Here is a 26683-nt window from a genome sequence, read left to right as displayed (position 1 = left end):
AGTCAATCAAATTGATTTATAAAGCCATTTTTACATCAGCGATGTCACAAAGTGCTGTACAGAAACCCAGCCTAAAACCCCAAACAGCAAGCAATGCAGATGTAGAAGCATGGTGGCTAGGAAAATCTCCCTAGAAAGGCTGGGAACAAGCATGACTGTTTGATCGGTATGTCTTTTTGATCGGTGGTTTGGTTCTCAAGAGCTCGAAGGAATTAAAGACACTCATCAAGCACTGCAGCAGTAATGAAAGTAGGAAAGTGTTTCAATGGGCCTGCGTTGTTATTATTAGTGGCTTGGGTCTTTTTTAATTGAGAAATATTTAACTTTTTCTGTTCATCGGAGTAACAACATGAATTGGTGCATGAGGCACAAATAATGCAGTGCTACTCGAAGTTTGCCATCAGTTTTTTTTGGTCAGTGGAGGAAGGGGGATGTCAGCCCAGTAAAATAAAAATACAATTATTTAAATGTATGCTCACTCAGCTATGCTTCACAAGTAATACAACAAAAAAAAAACTATATATTATCGGTGTGATCATATAGCCCACCTCAAATTTTGAAATATAATTTTTTTAAATGGCCCGAACAACAATGCATTTGCAGGGCAATTCAAGCAAAGTCAATATGCGGTGATAATATATTGGGCTTATAGCTTACTGCACAAACCTCATTGCTACAGTACTGTTTTTAATTGGTTAATGTTGCATAAGCAATGTGTCTATTTCACAATAATCTATGATACTGGGTTCGTTTCATGAGCTGAAATAAAAGATCCCAGAAATGTTCCATGTGCACAAAAAGCTTATTTCTCTTAAAAATGCTGCACACATTTGTTTAAATCATAGCATTTATCCTTTGTCAAGATAATCCACCCTCTTGACAGGTGTGGCTGATTAAACACCATGATCATTACACAGGTGCACCCTGTGCTGGGGACAATAAAAGGCCACCCTAAAATGTGGATTTTTTTCACACAACTGTAGCGTGTGTGGGCTGGGAGTCGGGAAGCAAGTTCAGGGAGTGCATAATTTAATAAACAAATGAACAAAACAAGAGACACGAACAACGCACTGACATGACACTGGAACAGAAACAATGACGCCTGGGGAAGGAACCAAAGGGATTGACATATATAGAGAAGGTAATCAGGGAAGTGATGGAGTCCAGGTGAGTCTGACGAAGAGCAACGATGGTGACAGGTGTGCACCATAACGAGCAGCCTGGTGACCTAGAGGCCGGAGAGGGAGCACACGTGACAGTACCCCCTCCCCGATGTGCGGCTCTGGCCGCAGGACTGACCTGTGTCGTGCAGGACGCCACTCAAAGGAGTGATCAATGGGGTAGCATTGAGTGTAATATTTCCTGGTGTTTCTGATGCGTGCCGTTTGGTGAGATGTAGACCCGGTGGCAATGGCGAGACAGAATACCCTGTCTGTCTTGTTGAGCTTTGGCACAGAGTTTCTACCTGATAAGGTTAGGTTATACACTGCTCAAAAAAATTATGGGAACACTTAAACAACACAATGTAACTCCAAGTCAGTCACACTTCTGTGAAATCAAACTGTCCACTTAGGAAGCAACACTGATTGACAATAAGTTTCACATGCTGTTGTGCAAATGGAATAGACAACAGGTGGAAATTATAGGCAATTAGCAAGACACCCCCAATAAAGGAGTGGTTCTGCAGGTGGTGACCACAGACCACTTCTCAGTTCCTATGCTTCCTGGCTGATGTTTTGGTCACTTTTGAATGCTGGCGGTGCTTTCACTCTAGTGGTAGCATGAGACGGAGTCTACAACCCACACAAGTGGCTCAGGTAGTGCAGCTCATCCAGGATGGCACATCAATGCGAGCTGTGGCAAGAAGGTTTGCTGTGTCTGTCAGCGTAGTGTCTAGAGCATGGAGGCGCTACCAGGAGACAGGCCAGTACATCAGGAGACGTGGAGGAGGCCGTAGGAGGGCAACAACCCAGCAGCAGGACCGCTACCTCCACCTTTGTGCAAGGAGGAGCAGGAGGAGCACTGCCAGAGCCCTGCAAAATGACCTCCAGCAGGCCACAAATGTGCATGTGTCTGCTCAAACGGTCAGAAACAGACTCCATGATGGTGGTATGAGGGCCCGACGTCCACAGGTGGGGGTTGTACTTACAACCCAACATTGTGCAGGACGTTTGGCATTTGCCAGAGAACACCAAGATTGGCAAATTCGCCACTGGCGCCCTGTGCTCTTCACAGATTAAAGCAGGTTCACACTGAGCACATGCGACAGACGTGACAGAGTCTGGAGACGCCGTGGAGAACGTTCTGCTGCCTGCAACATCCTCCAGCATGACCGGTTTGGCGGTGGGTCAGTCATGGTATGGGGTGGCATTTCTTTGGGGGGCCGCACAGCCCTCCATGTGCTTGCCAGAGGTAGCCTGACTGCCATTAGGTACCGAGATGAGATCCTCAGACCCCTTGTGAGACCATATTTCCGGATGCGGTTGCCCCTGGGTTCCTCCTAATGCAAGACAATGCTAGACCTCATGTGGCTGGAGTGTGTCAGCAGTTCCTGCAAGAGGAAGGCATTGATGCTATGGACTGGCCCGCCCGTTCCCCAGACCTGAATCCAATTGAGCACATCTGAGACATCATGTCTCGCTCCATCCACCAATGCCACATTGCACCACAGACTGTCCAGGAGTTGGCGGATGCTTTAGTCCAGGTCTGGGAGGAGATCCCTCAGGAGACCATCCGCCACCTCATCAGGAGCATGCCCAGGCGTTGTAGGGAGGTCATACAGGCACGTGGAGGCCACACGCACTACTGAGCCTCATTTTGACTTGTTTTAAGGACATTACATCAAAGTTGGATCAGCCTGTAGTGTGGTTTTCCACTTTAATTTTGAGTGTGATTCCAAATCCAGACCTCCATGGGTTGATAAATTTGATTTCCATTGATAATTTTTGTGTGATTTTGTTGTCAGAACATTCAACTATGTAAAGAAAAAAGTATTTTATAAGAATATTTCATTCATTCAGATCTAGGATGTGTTATTTTAGTGTTCCCTTTATTTTCTTGAGCAGTGTATTTGCTATTCTCTGAGAGCCTATGTTCTGAAACCCTACTGTGCTGTAGGTGCCAAGGATTTGGTGCAGTATGTAGGAGGGAGATCCCAAAATGTGAGAAATGTACCCAAGCAGGATTTTATTCTTGTTGAATATATCAATATATTTAACTATATAGAAGTATGTCTGTGATTTTTTTGTACTTAGGTATATTCTTAGTATATTAGATAAATAGCAAAACAAATATATTTTGAATACAGCTCATCGCCAAACGCACTTCAAACAACTATTATATGTAATTATATTAAAGAACCCCGTTAATTTCAGTATCAATTTTAGTTTTAGTAATCATATTAAAGTTACTCTTTCTGTTTAAAGCATTGGATTTTGCAATCACATGAAAACTGTTGCCCATGAAAACTGTTTCCACACCATAACATAGAGAGAGATACGAAATGTTATGAGGTTACAGTACACAATCCAAGATCTCCATAAAAAAAAGTCTGACAACAATATCCACGAATTTCACAGAATCAATGTCAATGTGTAATTCAATTGGTAAATCCTTAGTATATGATATAACAACAAACAACTGTATCATAAATGTAAGGAAAGAAAGGTGGCGTTTTATGTCACATGATTTTTGCCAAAACTGTGAAGACTCCCAAGCATGGAAAAGGGTTTAAACATAAGTTTGGTTCAACTCATGAATTCAATTGAATGTATCTATATTCCCCCTTTTATATCATTTTTAAATCATAATGTATTCACATGGAAAAAATTGCAAAAGTTTATTAATGACTTGGTACCCTTCTTTTTAGAAAGATCCATATACACTGAGTATACAAAACATTAGGAACACCTGCTCTTTCAAAACAAATGTTATTTGTCACGTGTGCCGAATGCAACAGGCGTAGGTAGACCTTACAGTGTGAAATGCTTACTTACAAGCCATTAACCAACCATTCAGTTTTAAGAAAATACCCCCCAAAAAGTAAGAGATAAGAATAACAAATAATTAGTAGTAAATATCAATAGCGGGGCTATATACAGGGGGTACTGGTACAGAGTCAATGTGCGGGGCACCGGTGTCGAGGTAAATGAGGTAATATGTGCATGTAGATAGAGTTATTAATCTCCTCTGACACCGCCTGGTATAAAGGTCCTGGATGTAAGGAAGCTTAGCCTCTGTGATGTACTGGGCTGTACTCGGTACCCTCTGCCTTGCGGTCGGAGGCCGAGCAGTTGCCATACCAGGCAGTGATGCAACCCGTCAGGATGCTCTCGATGGTGCAGCTGTAAAACCTTTTGAGGATCTGAGGACCCATGCCAAATCTTTTCAGTCTCCTGAGGGGGAATAGGTTTTGTTGTGCCCTCTTCATGACTATCTTGGTGTGCGTTGACCATGTTAGTTTGCTGGTGATGTGGACGCCAAGGAACTTGAAGCTCTCAACCTGCTCCACTACGGTAGTATACTTAGAAAAACAATGCATTTAAAATGTGTGTTAAGTGTAATGGTAGTAAAGATAGTACTAGATATACTAAAAAAGTACATCTCGTATTTGTAGTATATTATGTGAATTTGTAGCATATTTAAGTATACTTCAGTATACTTGTAATATATACAAATATACTTTTTTCTCAAATGGATAGTCAGAGTGAGTGTAAAGTTGGTATAGAGAAAGCACTGTGTGTGGGCGCCCATGCAGCTGGGGATCCGAAGTGCCCTGTGAGAGAGAGACAGGTTGATATTTCCAGAGTTTGAGTGGGGAAGAAAGTGTCCTATGCTAAGGCAGTGACAAGAGTAGCGGTTAGCCCAAGGGTGAGGGATTCGACTGGGCATTTGTCCAAACAAATGGAAAAATAAGCTAAATTGATGTGGGAAAGGAAAAGGCTAGGGTTGATAATTCCCCATCGTATCTTGGTAGAAGTATGTTTTCTGGAACTATGTACACCCAAGTCGGTAAACCCATTGAAGATATCCAAAGTGGTGGAGAAAGCATTGGGTAAAGTCAAATCAGAGCAGGTCACTTATTAAAGGAGTCATTTCTGGAGTTGCATAATAAGTTGATATTAATATGCTAAAGTAAATTCCTGGAGTGGTTGATGTACGCTGGATGAATGGTGTGGTTCATGGCAAGAAGGAGAAGAGTTCGTCTCTCCTTGTGTTTTTTTTTTATGTGGAGTCCCTCCCAACCCGAGTGCAGCTGGGATATGTGTATTATAATGTCAGAGCCTTTATATCCAGGCCTTTGCAGTGTAACAGATGTACAATGTTTGGACATGCAGAAAGTGTCTGCAGACGGAATGAGCCGAGATGTGGGACGTGTGGGGGAAACCACTTTGATGGAGACTGTATAGCAGAAGAGAATTACAGAGGAATAAAGTATTGTAACTGTGGTGGAGAACATGAGGCGACATCCTTGGAATGCCCATATAGGGTGAAAGAGATGGAGAGACAAAATCAGGAAATTCAGTCTGTCTCCTATGCGGAGGCAGTAGAACGGGTAGAAAAAGTAGAATGCAGAGTTGGCCTCCCACCAGCAGGATCCAGATATGCTGTATGTAAAGAAGGTGGACTTTGTGTTTTTAATGTCAGTGATGATGGCACAGCTAATGTGGAGGGAAAGTCAAGGAAGATGGGCATTATTGTGGATGCGGCAGAGTGGTTTGAAGAACTGAAGGAGAGAGAGATAATATCAAAAAGTATCTCCCACTCTCACCGTATGCAGTTTCCTTTTTTCACCCCTGTACAGTTGGTGGCGGTAATGCACCGTAAATATTGGATGCCAACCGCAGTTAAACCCCCACCTAAGATGAAGAAGTAAACGGAAGTGAACCACAATGACCATGAACAATTTCTTAGACGTTCATTAACACCCTGGATTTCAAAATATGAGTAGTCATAACTGCACAGCATCACATTCTCACCCCATATAGAGTATAATTCGTGTTGGAGACGACTTAGTTGATAGAAGGTATATTGGTAACGCTAGCTACTAACGTTCGCAAACAATGGCTAACTGTATGGTGTTTCACACTCAAATAGCCTCCATCATGGAGGTGCTAGCGAATGCAGCCGTTGCAGAAATCTGTAAACTCGTAGACGATGACTATGCAGTGTTTCGTTTGGAAATAACCCAAAGCCAGAAAGAAAACAGGACATTACGGAGGAAACTACTGGAACTAAAGGTGGCACGGGAGCGCGCAGAGAGGACAATGCCAGAACGCGTCCTCGCCAGTCGTCCCAGTAGTGTCAAGATCCTCGACCGATACAGAGGAATGGCAAGAGGTACATTTTGCAGAAGGCCGAGGATGCGCGGCCTGTCGCACCGTTCCCCTCTGGACATCTGTTCAGATGTGTTACCCAGAATTTAGTCTTGGTCAGTTTTTGGATAGTATGCAATAATTTCCTTGATTACTTACTTACTTTTTACGCAAAAACACTCATTCTAACCAGATTATTAATTTACTGCATTTCCTGTTATTTACGCAATGAAAAAAATGTAACACATGGAACATAATACACCGATCAATAAATAGTATTTCAAGAAGTTATGAGATGTTACCTTGGTGTACAATATACAGTTGAGCAGTACCTAACCTATCCACCTCTTTTCGCCCAATCACTCTCTTAGCTGAAGGACATCGCACTGGAGGCTACAGAAGCTTTGTTAAGCCAGTGGGACACAATACATGGATAGATGACCAACCAATCACTGATGATGAGGGGAGTGGAACCTCAACCCAGCACATTATCATGATAGAGGTTAGTGTAATAGTATTACATCAAAATTACAGTACATCAAATGTTGCCAATTTATTTCAGAAAGGCTCCCCTCAGCTAATAATTTGCTTACATGTACATCCTCATTTATCTGCTATAGGGAAGCTTGTGAGACTTCCCTATGACATTGTTATCCAATATCCTCCTCTCTTTGTCAGTCTGCAGAGGCTGCAGGTCCTGTGGTCAAGCTGGAGCAGTCTGAAGGAGAGGAGGACCCACGACACAGCACAGACATCCAGACTGGAGCGGCTGGAGCGCCCCCTGTAGCTACGGATGACCCCACCACTGCCCCAGCACAGCCCAGGACCCGACATAGCATCACGGAGGTCAGTGGAACACCAAACGCCGCACTCAAGTCAGAGTCAGAGACAGACACCGAGACTTTAACGAGGCTGGGGCGACTGGGCTGTCCTCCTGCTCCCCACTCAGAGTATTTACTTTACGCTAACCCGAGGACAGTTTTATCCAATCGGGACTCAGGTGATGCATTACAGACTCACAATGATCCGTCCTGTTCATACGCTACAGAGACACAGATGATATCTGGTGACATGCCTGTGGGCTTAGATACACAAACTAATGCAATGAGAGGGAACTGGAACCAGTACAGTAGTAGTGTATACTCTGAAAGGTACCTAGATAAGAAAGGGGAAGGTCTTGTCGTAGATGAGGTTAATGTGAAAGTTGAACGCAACTCTCCTCAGACATGGAATGCAGATGAGACTCACTTAAGAGAAGTACTCTCGCTTGACAACACCAGTGACTTCTTAGATTACAGGGAAAGCTTGGAGACGAATCGAAATGTTGTGACCCACTCCCCTTTACGTGCGTTCAGAGATTGCGACCCAGTGTCCACGTCGGTGGAGTCTTCTGATTCACACGACCGCGTCCATTTTGATCAGGTATTGAACTCAAATGACAGGGCAAGAGCCCAGGCTCAGAGAGGGGACTCTACATCGTGCAATAGTAAAGAGAAACGGTTCCTCTGCATGTTCTGTAAAAAAGGCTTCAGCTGCCCCCATAATGTGGAGATCCACCAGAGGATCCACACCGGAGTGAAACCCTACAGCTGTACACAGTGTCACATGCGCTTTGCCCAGGCTGGCAACCTGAAGAGGCACCAGAGGGTCCACACAGGGGTGAAACCCTTCAGCTGTACACAGTGTCACATGCGCTTCGCCGAGGCTGGTGACCTGAAGAGGCATCAGAGCGTCCACACAGGGGAGAAACCTTACAGCTGCCCCCAGTGTGAGAAGAGGTTCTCTCGTCAGCACCAGCTGAAGATGCACCTGAAGATCCACACAGGAGAAACGCTGTTTGCCTGTATGCACTGCGGGAAGAGGTTCTCAGAGAGGAGCTACCTCAGAATACACCAGCAGAAAAATCATTCCAATCTATAACATCGAAAGAAACCATTTCATGTGATAGCTTCTGACATTTAGATCAAACCCTGCATTAAAGACAAATTTATACATTGTCATTGTTATCACCAGAAAAGATCCACAGGTGCATTTGGAATAACGAGTAACAGACTTCAGTGTTGAATATTCCTGGGTAGAATTTTGCATCCAGACATTGTGTGATATATAAGCCTAAAGTCTTATGTTTGTACTGTGTAGGATATATGTTTACAAATGCCTGGATTACTTCCATTCACCTACTGAATATTTTCCCAAGACACTTTTAATTAGAAAATAAATGCAGTTCAACAAGTTAATGCTGATATTTAGTTGGGACATGTGTATATGTGGTTTTCATATGGTGTATTTAAAACGTGTTTATGTTTAATAAACACGAAATGGGACTTTTATTGAGATTCTCTTTAATATTCGTCACATATGATCTCAACCTATTCTGCATACACACAACAGTGCTTTATAACCAATATACACTTACTAAATATTTCTACTAGGGCCATCGTTTAACGTGTGACATGTTTATTTCTGTACATTTTTTGAATGCCGTTAATTGCTTTTCCATATCTTCACCACATGGAACCTTTTTTGTGTTTCCGCACCGGCGCTTTTAAATGCAGAACACAACAGGGAACACAGCTACAGTCAACGCTTGCACGTTTGCATAGCTGAACACTGCGTGCCTCTAGCCAAAATCATGTGAGAGTTATACCCAATAGTACTGGAGCTATGTTTTTTCTTTCAGACGCGGATTGGTTTTAAACTACTCACAAGCTGCTGTTTTTGATTTGACAACAAACACCATTGGTTAGCTAGCTAGTCATGTTACCTAGCAACCTGATAACTTGACCACTGACTAGGCTATGCACATTTGGATGGCACAGGAAGAACTGAAAAGGAATAGGCTCCTCAAAAATATCAAAGTTAGGCTGCATATGCAAGAGTGGGGTGTGTATGATTGTGTGTATGTGTGAGAGAGAGGTTGGGTGTTTCACATTTGTATTGTCATGTGCACTAGTCCAGTGAGATGCCGTTCCTCCTCTTTCCCAACAAAGCAGTCAACAATATCATAGTCAATATTGTGAGAGTGGGAGGGAGACTGCGTAGGGCTATGTGAGTAAAGGTATCTGAACAGTACAGATGGTTATAATGCTTTCATCAGTTTAAAAGCTCTTTGTTCTTTGTATCCAAAGATACAAGTTATTTTTACCTAGAATGCTTTAACAGTACTTAAAATGGTGTGTTTAAGAGAAATAGAGAGTGTGTCTGTACTGTGTACAAGTGTTACACTTCAAGAACATTGATAAGAGGGAGTAGGCCTACATAAACATTGGGAGCATTACAAGCTGTAGCTATGTTAGTGACTTTTGTGTTGTTTATGGTGAAAATGCTATTAAAAGATTCTGATGTAGATCAGTTTGTGTTTCCTTCCCTTACGATCAAAGCATCGTATGCCTGTACCTCAATGCACTACTTTTTTAATGGAAACATCTTTCTTTAGGGACAAATTTGAGCACATTTAAAAACGTTGACTAATACGATTTACTAATGCCATTAACTTGATTATTGTTATCGTTTGACAGCCCTAATACCTACACATACCCAGACACTAACAAACACCTACTGTACATGTTAAAGTAGTTTAGTCAGGTCATATCTGACTTCTATTTACCCACAAGATACTTATGTCCACCATGATGGGTTTAAAAACAATGAAGTCATTCTGCAACTACAGTATAGGAGTCAAACGTAGTGGGGTTGGATAACTCCATGCTGAAAGTGTGTTTTATTATCTGTGTTTGTATGTACCTGAAGGAGTGTAATCTGTATCACCTCTCTTCAAGGAGAAGGAGGAGGGTCCAGATGTGCTGCTGGTGAAGGAGGAGGACCTGGGGAACCCTGAGGAGACCATGGTCATGGAGGACAACCAGACAACTCCTCCTGAACCCAAAGAGGAACCAGCTGAGCTGTACAGGACCACACACAATCTCACTGAGGTGAGCCCACTGTGAGCTGGGTTGTTCCACGAAATGAGTGCCTTTTTAAAAAACGTTTTAAGTTGAAATTGTCCACCAATATTACATTTTAAAAGCCTGTTATGGGGCCTCCAGAGTGGAACAGCTGTCTAAGGCATTGCATCGCAGTGTTGAGGCGTCACTACAGCCTGGGGTTCGAGGAAGCATGACTCGACCTTCGCCTCTCCCGAGCCCGTTGGGGAGTTGCAGCGATGAGACAAGATCGTAACTACCAATTGGATATCACGAAAAGGGGGGTAAAATTACAAAAACAAAAATATACACTATTCCCGATTTTCTGGAACCCAACTTGCCGTGGCTATTGATAGAGATTTCTGTGCGTGTGCTGGATTTTCTTTTACGTAGCTGCTGCCCACTCTGCTGCCTACGTAGCTAAAATTGATACAGTATTGTTTTCCTCATCAATCGGCACATAATACCCCATAATGACAAAGTGAAAACAGGTTTTTAGAAATGTTTGCAAATTAAAAATGCTAAAAAATAATAATAATACCTTATTTACGTAAGTATTCAGATCCTTTGCTATGAGAAATTGAGCTCATGTGCATCGTGTTTCCATTGATCGTCCTTGAGATGTTACTACAAATCAATCTACAGACAATATCCCATAATGACAAAGCAAATCAGGCTTTTAGAAATTTTTGCAAATGTATTAACAATTCAGAGCTGGAATATCACATTTACATAAGTATTCAAACCATTTACTCAGTACATGAAGCACCTTTGGCAGCGATTACAGCCTTGAGTCTTCCTGGGTATGATGCTACAAGCTTGGCACACCTGTATTTGGGGAGTTTCTCCCATTCTTCTCTGAAGATTCTCTCAAGCTTTGCCAGGTTGGATGGAGTGTGTCGCTGCACAGCTGTTTTCATGTCTCCTGAAAGGGTCGTTGTCCTGTTGGAAGGTGAACCTTCGCTCCAGTCTGAGGTCCTGAGCGCTCTGGAACAGGTTTTCATCAAGAATCTCTCTGTACTTTGCGTCGTTCATCTTTCCCTCGATCCTGACTAGTCTCCCAGTCCCTGCCTCTGAAAAACATACCCACAGCATGATGCTGCCAACACCATGCTTCGCTGTTGAGATGGTGCCAGGTTTCCTCCAAACGTGACGCGTGGCATTCAGGCCAAAGAGTTCAATCTTGGTTTCATCAGACCAGAAAATATATTTTTTCATGGTCAGTCCTTTACTGTAGGTGCCTTTTGGCAAACTCCAAGCATGCTGTCATGTGCCTTTTACTGAGGAGTGGCCACTCTACAATAAAGGCCTGATTGTTGGAGTGCTGCAGAGATGGTTGTCCTTCTGAAAGGTTGGGATATTGTGTGAAAAAATATTGTATTTATTTTAAAATAAGGCTGTAACGTAGCAAAATGTGGAAAAAGTTGAGGGGTTTGAATACTTTCCAAATGCATTCTTATTGGAAAGATCCTAGATCAGTACTCCTACTCTGAGACTTATTGTGGATACGGCCCCAGTCTTGGTTCATGTCATTTTAATGGTCCGTTCTGTCACTTTTCAATCTCATAATCATAATTTCCAGCACCAAATCAGTGCCTACATATGCGAAAACAATACCGTTTCTATGATCTGTGGTTAAAAAGATAAGGTCTAAAAAAACACTTCTCTGTGACATCTCTGGGTAGGTTTGAAAGTTTTAAAAAAACATACATTTTCAAAACCTGTACCGAGTTTCTAGCCCACGGGGGGGTATTTTCTTGCTCCCCACATCACCGTGAATCTTAGTGTTTGAAAATCACCTTTTTTTTATGTCATCCGGTAGAATGTTTTTATTTTATATTTTTTTCTACTAAACTTTAGAAATGTGCCGTTTCCATGGTCAAGCAGCTGCACACAAGCAGATCCCCATGCGCAATGCCGAGCGTCGGCTGGAGTGGTGTAGAGCTCGCCGCCATTAGACTCTGGAGCAGTGGAAACGCGTTCTCTGGAGTGATAAATCACGCTTCACCATCTGTCAGTCCAACAGATGAGTCTAGGTTTGGCGGATGCCAGGAGAACTCTACCTGTCCCAATGCATAATGCCAACTGTTAAGTTTGGTGGAGGAAGAATAATGGTTTGGGGCTGTTTTTCATGGTTCAGGCTAGACCCCTTAGTTTCAGTGAAGGGAAATCTTAACACTACAGCGAAACAGACACCCGGCCAGTCCCAGATCCCCATCATTCCCTGGAGAAGGAAACTGAGATTTCGCAGAAAAAGATCAGGTTGCCTTGTGAGGATTAAGTAACAAATGGCTAATCTGCCTTTGCCTTCCGTCCTGTTAGCTTCAATCGCTGGAAAATAAATGGGACGAACTGAAAGCACGTATATCCTACCAACGGGACATTAAAAACTGTAATATCTGATGTTTCACAGAGTCGTGGCTGAACGCAGCTCTCCCTCGCCCTCCATTTGGCAAATATGACCATAATTATATCCTCCTGATTCCTGCTTACAGGCAAAAATTCAAGCAGGAAGCACTAGTGACTGTGTATAAAAAAGTGGTCAGATGAAGCAGATGCTAAACTACATGACTGTTTTTCTAGCACAGACTGGAATATGCTCCGGGATTCTACCGATGGCATTGAGTAGTACACCACAAAAGTCACTGGCTTTATCAATAAGTGCATTGAGGACGTCGTCCCCACAGTGACTGTACGTACATACCCCAACCAGAAGCCATGGATTACAGGCAACAGTCGCACTGAGCTAAAGGGTAGAGCTGCTGCTTTCAAGGAGCGGGACTCTAACCCGGAGGCTTATAAGAAATCCCGCTATGCCCCCAGACGAACCATCAAACAGGCAAAGCGTCAATACAGGACTAAGATCGAATTGTACTACACCGGCTCCGTTGCTCGTCGGATGTGGAAGGGCTTGCAAACTATTACAGACTACAAAGGGAAGCACAGCCAAGAGCTGCCCAGTGACACGGGCCTACCAGACAAGCTAAATATGCTCGCTTCGAGGCAAGTAACACTGAAACATGCATGAGAGCATCAGCTGTTCTGGACGACTGTGTGATCACGCTCTCCGCAGCCAATGTGAGTAAGACCTTTTAAACAGGTCAACATTCACAAGACCGCAGGGCCAGACAGATTACCAGGACGTGTACTCTGAGCATGCGCTGACCAACTGGCAAGTGTCTTCACTGACATTTTCAACCTCTCCCTGTCTGAGTCTGTAATACCAACATGTTTTAAGCAGACCACCATAGTCCCTGTGCCCGAGAACACTAAGATAACCTGCATAAATGACTACACGTCTGTAGCCATGAAGTGCTTTGAAAGGCTGGTCATGGCTCACATCAACACCATTATCCCAAAAACAGCACGAACAGATCCACAGACTCCACACTGCCCTTTCCTACCTGGACAAAAGGAACACCTATGTGAGAATGTTTCCTCCAAATGTGACGCGAGGCATTCAGGCCAAAGAGTTCTATCTTGGTTTCATCAGACCAGAAAATATTTTTTTTCATGGTCAGTCCTTTATTTATTGACTACAGCTCAGCGTTCAACACCATAGTGCCCTCAAAACTCATCACTAAGCTAAAGACCCTGGGACTAAACACCTCCCTCTGCAACTGGATCCTGGACTTCCTGACGGGCCACCCCCAGGTGGTCAGGGTAGATAACAACACATCCGCCACCCTGATCCTCAACACGGGGGCCCCTAAGGGGTGCATGCTCTATCCCCTCCTGTACTCCCTGTTCACTCGTGACTGCACGCCAGGCTCGACTCCAGCACCATCATTAAGTTTGCTGATGACACAACAGTGGTAGGCCTGATCACCAACAACGATGAGACAGCCTATAGGGAGGAGGTCAGAGACCTGACAGTGTGGTGCAAGGACAACAACCTCTCCCCAACATGATCAAGACAAAGGAGATGATTGTGGACTACAGGAAAAGGAGGACCAAGCACGCCCCCATTCTCATTGACAGGGCTGTAGTGGAGCAGGTTGAGAGCTTCAAGTTCCTTGGCGTCCACACCAACAAACTAACATGGTCCAAGCACACAAGACAGTCGTGAAGAGGGCACAACAAAACCTATTCCCCTTCAGGAGACTGAAAAGATTTTACATGGGTCCTCAGATCCTCAAAAGGTTTTACAGGTCCACCATCGAGAGCATCCTGACGGTTTGCATCACTGCCTGGTATGGCAACTGCTCGGCCTCTGACCGCAAGGCACTACAGAGGGTAGTGCGTATGGCCCAGTACATCACCGGGGCCAAGCTGCGCGATGAGACAAGGACATCCATACCGACCAAGCCCTCCCTAACCCGGACGACGCTAGGCCAATTGTGCGTCGCCCCACGGACCTCCCGGTCGCGGCCGGTTACGACAGAGCCTGGGCGCGAACCCAGGGACTCTGATGGCACAGCTGGCGCTGCAGTACAGCGCCCTTAACCACTGCGCCACCCGGGAGGCCAGTCTTCATACTTTTAGTGTATGTTGACACTGTTATTGTGCTGGAGATAATGTGAGGTTGAAAAGTGTGAGACCATGCCTTTGAAATATCAAATCATTGGAAAGTGTCACGTAATCAAATCAACCAATATGTTTGCATAATATTCATAGCAATCTCTCAATCAATCCCTCAATCCCCAAATCAGAAGATGCTCCATAGCAGGGTTCTGATATCAGATTTCTTGATCCAGCATCCTCTCACTCTGTATCTCTTACAGTCAGTAGACATGGAAGATGGGAAGCCTGATCTGCTGCTAGTCAAAGAGGAGACAATAGAGGACAGACCAGAGAGCATTGATCTGCTGAGTGCACTAAAGATTGGGGAGCAAGGTAGGGGAGTCATGCATATTTACATTTTAGTCATTTAGCAGACACACAAAACCAGAGCAATTAGGGTTAAGTACCTTGCTCAAGGGCACATCAACAGATTTTTCAACTTGACGGCTTGGGTATTCGAACCAGCAACCTTTGTTTACTGGCCCAAAGCTCTTACCCGCTAGGCTACCTGCCTACATACAGTAATAGATCTTAATTGGGAATTGTGATGCGCCTGGCTATTTTCTTTTCTTCTATAATGTCTTCATTCATGAAATTAAATCAATAGAACTTATGTTTACGTGTAAAAACAGACATTATAATGTACGAACTTCACCAGGTAATTGTCACAAAAAAAACTCCATATGTAGAGTTCTCTGCCATGTTTTTAAAGTCTATTTCTTAACCTCTTCCTGCAGGTGGTTGGCTGGAGGCTAACAGAGGAGACTGGACAACAATTTTGGATTCCCAGACCCAGACTGGTGCAGCCAAGAGCCCAGGGGACAATGTCACTGAGCAGGCCAGGACCAGAAGCGACATAGTGGAGGTCAGTGGATGGGACAGCATCCTCAACTCTGGGCTGGGGAACAACACTGTTATCCACAACCATAAACAGACAGTCGAACACAAAACAACAACCGAACTTGACAACAGTGCGAGGTGTAGATTTGATCCACGGGGACTGGTAGGTATCCATATGCGGCAGGAGAGACAGGAGAGAACAGAAACAGACTCTGCAAACGATGCTCCGTCCTGCTCCTATAGTTGTGATTCAGAGAGACTGATGGCGCCTCAGGTTGACCTCCTAACAGGTGCTGCCTTCAGCATACCTTCTATAGGATCTATCAACTGGAACATGGAATCTGCGACAACACAGACCCTCCCTGGCCTTCGTCCTCCTCACACTCTCCTAATGTTAAACCAGACCTCAGACAATGCCAGTGCTTCAACACTAAATGGCTACACAAGCCCATTGACAAATGACAGTAGTAGTGATGCTATCAGTAGATCCGGTGGCAAAGAGAAGCTCTTCCCATGTTCGTTCTGTGGGAAAGCCTTCAGTTTCTGCAAACAGGTGATCCACCAGAGGGTGCACACGGGGGAGAAACCATTCGGCTGCCACCTGTGCCAGGCCAGTTTTTCACAATCGTCCAGCCTGAACAGGCACCAGAGAGTCCACACGGGGGAGAAATCCTACAGCTGCCCCCAATGTGAGAAGAGATTCTCCCGCCAGCACCAGCTGAAGATGCACCTCAAGGTCCACACGGGAGAAAGGCCATTCGCCTGTACTCAGTGTGGGAAGAGGTTCTCGGAGAGGAGATACCTCAAGATGCACCAGCAGAAAAAACATTCCACTATAACATAGAAAGTAACCATTCCACTTGATAGCTTCTGACGTTTAGATCAAACCCTGCATTACAGGTAGACGCAGCAAGATGACATAGATGCAGCCAGTAAACAGTACTTGTGGGTCAACCGTTGAAGTGCAAGGGCCATACATGGTGTGATATATAAGGCATGTAATACAATATTGTGTTACAGCCTGAATTTAAGATGTATTTCATTTATATTTTTTGTCACTCGCCTACACAATACCTCGTAATGTCAAAGTGGAATTATGTTCTTCAAAAGTATTACAAATGAAAAGCTGAAATGTCTTGAGTCAAAAAGTATTCAAACCCTTTGTTATGGCAAGATTAAATACATTCAGAAGTACAAATGTGCTTAACAAGTCACATAATAAGTTGCATAGACTCTGTGTGCAATAATAGTGTTTAACTTGATTTGTGAATGACTACCTTAGTCAAGCAGTGAATTTCAGACACAGATTAAACCACAAAGACCAGGGAGGTTTTTCAATGCCTCACAAAGAAGGGCCCCTATTGGTAGATGGGTAAAAATGAAAAAAGCAGACATTGAATATCCCTTTCATTACACATTGGATTGTGTATCAATACATCTAGTCACAACAAAGATACAGATGGCCTTCCTAACTCAGTTGCTGGAGAGGAAGGAAACCACTCAGGAATTTCACCATGAGGCCAATAGTGACTTTAAAACGGTTACAGAGTTTAATGGCTGTGATAGGAGAACACTGACACAACAACATTGTAGTTACTTCACAATACTAACCTAATTGACAGAGTGAAAAGAAGGAAGCCTGTACAGAATAAACATATTCCAAAACATGCATCATGTTTGCAACAAGGCACTAAAGTAATACTGCAAGAAATGTGGCAAAGCAATTCACTTTTTGTCCTGAATACCAGTGGTGGAAAAAGTATCCAATTGTTATACTTGAATAAAATATAGATACCTTAATAGAAAGTTACTCAAGTAAAATACTACTTGAGTAAAAGTATTTGGTTCTAAATATACTTAACTATCAAAAGTAAATGTGTAAATCATTCCTTATATTAAGCAAAGCAGACAGCACCATTTCCCTGATTTTGAAAATGTACGAATAGCCAGGGGCACACTCCAACATGATTTATAAACGATGCATTTGCGTTCAGTGAGTCCGCCAGATCAGAGGCAGTAGGGATGACCATGTATTATCTTGATAAGTGTGTGAATTGGACCATCTTCATGTCCTGCTCATCATTTTAAAATATAACGATTACTTTTGGGTGTCAAGGAAAATGTAGGGAGTAAAAAGTACATTATTTTCTTTACGAATGTAGTGAAGTAAAAAGTAAAAGTTGTCAAAAATATAAATAGTAAAGTACAAATACCCCCAAAAACTGCTTAAGTAGTACTTCAAACTATTTCTACTTATTAAGTACTTTATGCTACTGCTGAATACAAAGTGTTACGTTTGGGGTGATGGGGTTCACCTTGGGGTCATGATAGGGGCTGCACCAAATGATTGATGTATTATAATAATTGATTATGCTTATGTTATATTAATAGAAGGGCAGGGCTATAAGACTCCTCCTCCACTACACTTGTAGGGTCTTGGAATACAGATTAGCAATATATATGCATTATAAGGTTTAATATTGTTCCCCAGTTCTTTTCTAGTCTCTGCTTCTTATAAGAAGCTGTCTGAGAGATGTGTGAGTTATTGCAGTCAAAACAGGGTGTCTGTGAGAAAGCGCCTCAAGACTAAAAGAGATTCATAGACGCAAAACCCTGCAGGGTAGTGAATGAGATAAGAGACTAGTCAGACATACCACTATAAAGCAACTTGGGGAGTGGAAAATTACTGCTGAGCCCTTAGAAAACACTGGAACTATTGTCTCTCCTGCAGGTTTGTATAACTGTATATGCATGGGCTTGGTCTCATGAGTAGAAGGTGTTGACGTAGGCAGTTACATCACTAGGGGTTGACTGTAAGAGTATTAAAGCAACTTGGACCCTTTCCTATTTTGCAGAACTTACTCGGAAACATGCGTGCTATGTTCCCGTTGTCAACTTCTGTCTGCAATTGCATTAATAAAGGTTTTTGATTGATTTACTTAAAAGATATTGTCTGATTGCTGATTTCACCAATAAGCAAATAATTGACAAGGAACCTACCCCCAACATTGGTTGGAGGAGATTCTACACCATGGTGCCGGAGCTCCAAAATAAACAAGGTAAGCAGACATCTGTTTAATCTAAGTCTGTAATTAATTGGCATTCACTGGTGTGGTTTCCCTCTAACAAGTAAGTGGCACCTCACTCACTCTAACATATATACATACACTTTGAATATGACATAGTCGAATTCTAGATTAGAGAAATTACATAACGGGCTATTGGTGAAATGCATGATGTCAATATATATGATGAATAAAATTAATGATTGATGACTTTAATTTTTAGTTTGGGTGGTAATGCAGCGACCATTACTGAATACTAGTTATTTTATTTTTTGAGAGGTGATTCAGTAATAATCATCTATTTTATTTTGGGTGTTAATGCGGAGACCATTACTGAATAATAGTTTTTTTTTATTTTGGAGAGGTGGTTCAGCGATAATACTCATCTATTTTTTATTTTGTAGAGGTAATTCAGTGACAATTACCCAATACTAGTTATTTTGGTTTTGAAGAGGTGGTTCAGCGATAATCATCTATTTTATTTTGGGTAGTAATGCAGCGACCATTACTGAATACAAGTTATTTTTTATTTTGTAGGCAATTCAGCGACAATTACCCAGGCCACCTTGACCTATGGGAGGGTGGTTTATTTTTGATTTTTGTGGCTGTAATTCTATGTGAAGTTTACCCAGTGAATGTTGAGTTGTTTATGAATAGTGCGTTGTATGTTTCATTTGTTTGTTTGTCTGTGGATTGTGGCGGGGTTTTTGGGTAATAAAAGGTCATTTGAATAAAAGGCTGAACATATTTGTTAGTGACACCTTCTTACCATAGGACAGTATAGAAAACCCTTTTAGTATACCAATAAAATTATTACAAGGAAGTCCTGAAGAGATTTTAATTGAAAATAACTTTGTGACGCTATCACTAGGGGGCACTGGTGTATAACATTACTGTTACGCTGCACCCTTAAAATAGACTTTAATTCTTAATATTATATGCGGTTGTCTCTGTGAGGCCCGTGTGTGAAATATATTTGAGTTTAGTAGAACCATTTACTATAGCCTTGATTAAGTGAAAGTAGAATTCGGATTACAGTATCATCCACTGTTGTTTAACACATACTGAAAGGAGATAGAGAAGCATTTATATAGGCATATGTCTACATATTTCACCCACTTTAGGGTAACCCTATAGAAATTGGGAAAAAAGATGGACTTCTTAAAAAATGGAAGATGGACTTCTTGTTAATCCAACCACGGTGTCAGATTTTTAAAAAACTTTACGGTGAAAGCAAACCATGCGATTATCTGAGAACAGCACCCAGCAGACAAATCGTTACAAACAGTAACCAGCCAAGTAGACAAAACTCAGAAATGGCGATAAAATTAATCACTTACCTTCTTCATATGGTTACACTCACAAAACTCCCAGTTACCCAATACATGTTTGTTTTGTTCAATCAAGTCCCTCTTTATATCCAAAAACCTCTGTTTTGTTAGCGTGTTTTGTTCAGTAATCCACTGTCTCAAACAACATCTTGTGAAATTGCAGAGCGTGAAACTCAACAAAACAGAAATTCTCAAAATTTACATACATAAAAGATACAAATGTTATACACCAGTTTAAAGATAAACTTCTTGTTAATCCAACCGCTGTGTCAGATTTCAAAAAGGCTTTACGGCAAAAGCAAACCATGCGATTATCTGAGAACAGCGCCCAGCAGACAAATCATGACAAACAGTTAGCAGCCAAGAAGAGGAGTAACAAAAGTCAGAAATAGCGATAAAATTGATCACATACCTTTTGATGATCTTCATATGGTTGCACTCCGAAGGCTCCATGTTACAAAATAAACGTTTGTTTTGTTCGACAATGTCCCTCTTTAAGTCCAAAAACCTCAGTTTTGTTCAGTAATCCATTGGAACAAAGCGCGGTCACAACAGACAGACGAAAAATCTTAAAAGTACCATAAAAGTTCATAGAAACATGTCAAACAATGTTTATAATAAATCATCAAGTTGTTTTTGTAAAAAATAATAGATCATATTTCAACCGGACAAAAACTTTGTCAATAGAAAAGGAGAAACAAGAAAGGCGCGCTCCCGGTCACACGATGGACTCATGTCTCGAAACTTCCACTGTCCTCTCATTGAAAGTGCTGTTTCTCCCTCATTTTTAGTAAAAGCCTGAAACAATGCCTAAAGACTGGCCACATGTAGTGGAAGCCATAGATATTGTGAACTAGGTTATAAGTCTTTGTATGGTGGATAGGCTTTCAATGGAAAAACAGGCATTTCAAAATAATAGCACATCCTGGATGGATTTTCCTCATGTTTTCGCCTGCCATATCAGTTCTGTTATACTCACAGTCATTATTTTAACAGTTTTGGAAACGTCAGTGTTTTCTATCCACATCTACCAATTATATGCATATCCTAGCTTCTGGACCTGAGTAGCAGGCAGTTTACTTTGGGCATGCTTTTCATCCAAAATTCCAAATGCTGCCCCCTACCCTAATGAGGTTAAGAAATGGCATGTCGGGACAGAGATGGCAGGAGAAAATAGATATCCAATGGATGGTTCATTCAACAAGACTAGGTTGGATTTAGTCAAGGAGATAATTCAGACAAGAAAAATTGACAAAAAGAAGGGGGAAGAAGAAAAGTCCTCTTGTATCAGAAACTGTGATAGGAATGATGATGCTGGAAGGACAGATCTTCATGGACAAGGCTACCGTGACCAAACTAAAGCTGGAGAGAACAATTAGAGTGCGGGAGGGAAAGAAATGAGTCAGGACAGAGGCAGAACAGGAGTACTCCCCACCTCCCCGCACCGTGTGAATATCAACCCATAGGACCCCCGGGTGACTATACACAGATCTACCCTCTCATACCACTGACAGAAGAAAATGGAGAAGCAACCGCAATTATCCTCAAGGGGACTCTGATGAGGGAGGTGGATGACACGACAGCAGCAACAAAGCGGCATGAGAACAACAGTTCCTGGAGGGAATTTCCCTCGACACCCCAACTCACTCCACAAAAAGGTACAGACTGGAAGACCCTAGACATATGGCCGCCTGTAGAAAACAAACTAACTACTGTAATATTCATGTGTAAACATACTGAATTATAATTTGATGCATTTTACCACCGTATCATACTGTGCTATGATTGGTTAAGACCACCCAGATGGTTAGGTCATGACAGTTGATTATGCAAGTTGTAGCTAGCTAATAAAGAGCTACGTTAAGAAATATCCTGTAGTACTGCATTTTATTATTTTGTACAAAGCGTGCAAAACAAGACATCTACTAAAGAAGTTCAAGAAAAGTACAGTGTTACCATCCATTGGTGACCTATTCAGAGGCCAGAGAGAAAGGCAAGAAAGAAAGAGAGAAGATAGATACAATAAGTTGTATACATTTCGAGAAGAGAAAGAGAAAGTTGAAGATCTGCAGGTGCTAATTGCTGATAAGATTAAAGAGACAATGGACATAGATGATGTGGACAAAAGTAAAAAGCTAAAAGAGGAGGTGGGCCCGACAGAGCCCCTCGTGACTGGAACAACACTCAATGCTGGACCTGTGGGCAGTTGGGGCATGTGAGTTCGCAGTGTGGGGGAAATGAAAGAGGAAGAGGTTACAACAGGGGCAGAGTAAACTTTGGGCCTGGAAGAGGAAACTTTGGGCCTGGAAGAGGAAACTTTGCTAATGACAGAGGACAGCCATGGCCAATGTGAAATCTGAACACCAACAGTTCTTATTTCCCTCAGAATCAACAATGAAGCCGCCCGACTCCCCTGCTCCAGTGTCCCCAGTATGAATTCAATGATGGAAGAGCCAATGGTTACTCTTAATGTTAATAATGGATATGACCTACCATTTCTAATAGACACTAGAGCTCACTGTTCCTGTTTAGGCAAACCTGGACAAGTTGTTGGGGCTTCCCTGAGCAAATCATCAGTAACAATAACAGGGACATTGGGACAGCTCAGGAATGTGTACTGGACAAAGACTTGTTTGATGAACCTCTGCTTGACTCTGACATGGTGCTGTTCGTTGATGGTTCTGCTTACATAGATCAAAGCACAGGGAAGAAACATGTAGGATTTGCTGTAGTAGATGTGGAAGGTGATGTTGAGGTTATACAGCCCCTACCAGAACATTTATCAGCGCAACAGGCAGATTTATTAGCTCTGAACAAAGCTGGTGAATTAGGGGAAGGGAAGGCCCTTACTGTCTACTCAGACTCGGCATATGCTATTGGGGTTTGTCTGTCCTGGTGGGTTTGGAGAGCAGCAGGGTTTACTTATACCACAGGCACACCGATTAAAAACAGACCTTATGTTGAACAGTTGATTGAAACTATGTGAAAACCTCACAAATTGGCTATTGTTAAGGTTGAGGAGTGATTATGCTAGTATTGGTAACAGCATAGCTAATGAGGTGGCCAAATTGGCTGCTTCCCGTTGTCACACACACGCATTCTATTTTTAGTCGTTTGTGTCATCTGAAGCTACTGATGTTGAGAAACAGCAGCAGACTGATATTCTTAATCACCATGTGTGGAGGGAGAGAGGGTGTGCTCTCTGTCCTAGGTCTGGCTTATGGCTACATCTTTTGTCTGGCATGCCCTGTTTACCATCAACCATGATCTCTACTATTTGCTGATTGGCTCATGGAGTGCGCCATTCATCAAGGGGGGATATGGAGGAGACGATTTAGGAGGAGAAGATTTCGGATATGGAGGAGGAGAAGATTTCGGCCCAATGGTTTTTGTCAAAATTTGAATCCGCACGTAAAAAACTGTTCATTTATCGTTGCGCGACATGTTTGTTATATAACATAGACAAGGGAACTCCACTGCAACCAGGGAAGTTCTCCACTCCAAAAGGACCATTTGTCCACCTTGCTATGGATTTAATAGACATGGTAGAGCGAAAAGAAAGAAAGAGATACTGCCTGGTGATAATTGACAGGTTCACCAGGTGGGTGGAAGCATTTCCCACCACCAACTGTGATGTGTGAACAGTTGCAAAATTGCTAGTCAGGGAAATTATACTCCGGTTCGGAGTGCCTGAGGTTTTGTCTGCAGATAATGGGACCCATCTCATAGGAGATATGATTGCCCAAGTGGCCAAAATGATGGGTGTTGACCAGAAGTTTGTGTCCATCTATCACTCGCTGAGTAACGGGAGTTACTGAGAGGGCTAATTAGACCCTGAAAGGCTCCCTTGCCCACCAGCCATTCCACAGGAATGACATGGGTAGAGGGATTGCACCTTGTCCTCATGAAAATGCACAGCAGCCTTAACAAAGGCGTTGAGTGTACACCTTACGAGATGTTAACAAGATGACCCATGAACACACTAGGTGTGCGAGACCTATGACTGACCGACAGATAGACATAACTGAGGCACAGTGTGATCACATTGAGTACATGAAAGAACTAACTTCTATTGTCAGTTTTCTCCACTCTCACACTATCACAGGTGAGGATCCAGATGCTCTGACCATCTCCGTAGGAAACTGGGAGAAAAAAGAAAATAGAACCAGCCAAGATGGATGGGACCCTTCCAGGTGACCATGGCAACACCAACTGCAATCCGGGTAGCGGAGAGGTCTGGCTGGCATCATCTCTCCCACTGCAAGCATCTCCCAACCTGGATGCCACTGATGAGCGACTAGAGGGAGGGAGAGCAGGGCCCCGAGAATGGTGCATTTCTGGTTTCTCTTAATCCCATTGTCTATCTCTTCTCAGGAGGAATGGGAGTATAGACAGACTCACCCCACCTCACCAGCATTCCAGGAACCTCAGGAGTAGTTTCTCCCTTTAGCAGGCCATCCCTGGGATCAAATGGATCTGGGGGATTTGCCTAATCTGTTTGATTTCAGAGGAGAATATTATGATTGAAGCTGTGAGACTAATTAGTCGCAAAAAGGGGAAATGATGGGGTTCACCTTGGGGTCATGATAGGGGCTGCACCAAATGATTGATGTTTTATAATAATTGATTATGCTTATGTTGAATTAATAGAGGCGGAGGGCTATTAGACCCCTCCCCCACTACATTTATAGGGTCTTGGAATACAGATTAGCAATATATATGCATTATAAGGTTTAATATTGTTCCACGGTTCTTTTCTAGTCTCTGCTTCTTATAAGAAACAGTCTGAGAGATGTGTGAGTTATTGCAGTCAAAACAGGGTGTCTGTGAGAATGCGCCTCAAGACTAAAAGAGATTCATAGATGCAGAACCCTGCAGGGTAGTGAATGAGATAAGAGACTAGTCAGACATACCACTATAAAGCAACGTTGGGAGTGAAAAATTACTGCTGAGCCCTTAGAAAACACTGGAACTATTGTCTCTCCTGCAGGTTTGTATAACTGTATATGCATGGGCTTGGTCTCATGAGTAGAAGGTGTTGACGTAGGCAGTTACATCACTAGGGGTTGACTGTAAGAGTATTAAAGCAACTTGGACCCTTTCCTATTTTGCAGAACTTACTCGGAAACATGCGTGCTATGTTCCCGTTGTCAACTTCTGTCTGCAATTGCATTAATAAAGGTTTTTTGATTGATTTACTTAAAGATATTGTCTGATTGCTGATTTCACCAATAAGCAAATGATTGACAAGGAACAAGGAACCTACCCCGACAAGGGCAAATCCAATACAAGACATTACTGAAACCTCCATATTTTCAAGCATAGTCATGGCTGCATCATGGTATGCTTTTAATTGTTAAGGACTGGGGAGTTTTTCAGGATAAAATAATAAATTGAATGGTGCTAAGCACAAGTAAAATCCTAGAGGAAAACCTGGTTCGGTCTGCTTTCCACCAGACATTGGGAGATTCATTCACCTTTCAGCAGGACAATAACCTAATTCACAAAGCCAAATCTACACTGGAGTTGCTTACCAAGACGACAGTGAATGTTACTAAGTGGCCGAGCTGCAGTTTTGACTTTAATCTACTTGAAAATCTGTGGCAAGACCTGAAACCGGTTGTCTAGCAATGATCAACAACCAATTTGACAGAGTTTGAAGATTTTATTTTAAGAATAATGGGCAAATGTTGCACAATCCAGGTGTGGAAAGCTCTTTGAGACTCACCAAGAAAAGACTCTCAGCTGTAATCACTGCCAAAGGTGCTTCTATGAAGTATTGACTCAAGGGTGTGAATAGCAGCACCTGGCCGTGCTGCTGCTCCAGTTTCAACTGTTCTGCCTGCGGCTATGGAGCCCTGACCTGTTCACCGTACGTGCTACCTGTCCCAGACCTGCTGTTTTCAACTCTCTAGAGACAGCAGGAGCGGTAGAGATACTCCTAATGATCGGCTATGAAATGCCAACTGACATTTACTCCTGGGGTGCTGACTTGCTGCACCCTCGACAACTACTGTGATTATAATTATTTGACCATGCTGGTCATTTATGAACATTTGAACATCTTGGCCATGTTCTGTTATAATCTCCACCCGGCACAGCCAGAAGAGGACTGGCCACCCCTTATAGCCTGGTTCCTCTCTAGGTTTCTTCCTAGGTTTTGGCCTTTCTAGGGAGTTTTTCCTAGTCACCATGCTTCTACACCTGCATTGCTTGCTGTTTGGGGTTTTAGGCTAGGTTTCTGTACAGCACTTTGAGATATCAGCAGATGTAAGAAGGGCTATATAAATCAATTTGTTTTGATTTGAACTCTGACATATACATTGTGAAAGCTCTTAAAGTTACAATGTTTCCATTATGACGTCTTTAATGATATCACCAAACAATAAATGATCTGACATGATTGTTCTTTAAGCCCCCCCACCGTTTCCCACATTCTTTGTGTAGAAATATTGTTTCAATGTCCAACCTTTTGATGTTAAAGTTGTGGGGCAGTCTCTCGCTACACACAGGATTTTTGACTTTTCCATACTGCAGTGCACGAGAGAGGAAGTTTACAACCGGTCGTTAAAGTCCTAGAACTGCCCCCCCACCCTTTCCTCTCTGATGGGAGAGAGAGGGGAGGGGCTCTCTTTGATCCTAACCCAGGAAGGAAAGTCATGAGAAAGGGTTGTATTTGCACTAACAAATATATCTTAGCACTTAAA

General features: G+C 42.7%; 1 protein-coding gene across 3 annotated transcripts in view; it reads left to right on the top strand.

Annotated features, from left to right (window-relative positions):
- Positions 1-19381, top strand: part of LOC149975127 (uncharacterized) — a 33059-nt gene extending 13678 nt beyond the window's left edge. The window contains exons 1-6 of one of the 3 annotated variants that reach the window (XM_090210545.1): positions 5845-6339; positions 6686-6816; positions 6993-7160; positions 10094-10246; positions 14962-15073; positions 15478-19381. In XM_090210545.1, the coding sequence (XP_090066671.1) occupies positions 6063-6339; positions 6686-6816; positions 6993-7160; positions 10094-10246; positions 14962-15073; positions 15478-16424 (1788 nt within the window). In that variant the 5' untranslated portion in view covers positions 5845-6062 and the 3' untranslated portion in view covers positions 16425-19381. Of the gene's footprint in view, positions 1-1149; positions 1154-5844; positions 6340-6685; positions 6817-6992; positions 7737-10093; positions 10247-14961; positions 15074-15477 lie in introns of those variants that run through there. The other 2 variants (XM_090210546.1, XM_090210547.1) reach the window with 2 other exon arrangements.
- The last annotated feature ends 7302 nt before the right edge of the window (positions 19382-26683 follow it).

Source organism: Oncorhynchus mykiss, chromosome 19 (assembly GCF_057628025.1).
Source record: "Oncorhynchus mykiss isolate SJ-2025 chromosome 19, ASM5762802v1, whole genome shotgun sequence".
Lineage (NCBI taxonomy): Eukaryota > Metazoa > Chordata > Actinopteri > Salmoniformes > Salmonidae > Oncorhynchus > Oncorhynchus mykiss.
The sequence above is the reverse complement of the archived record's forward strand: the minus strand, read 5'-3'. Positions and strand labels throughout refer to the sequence as shown.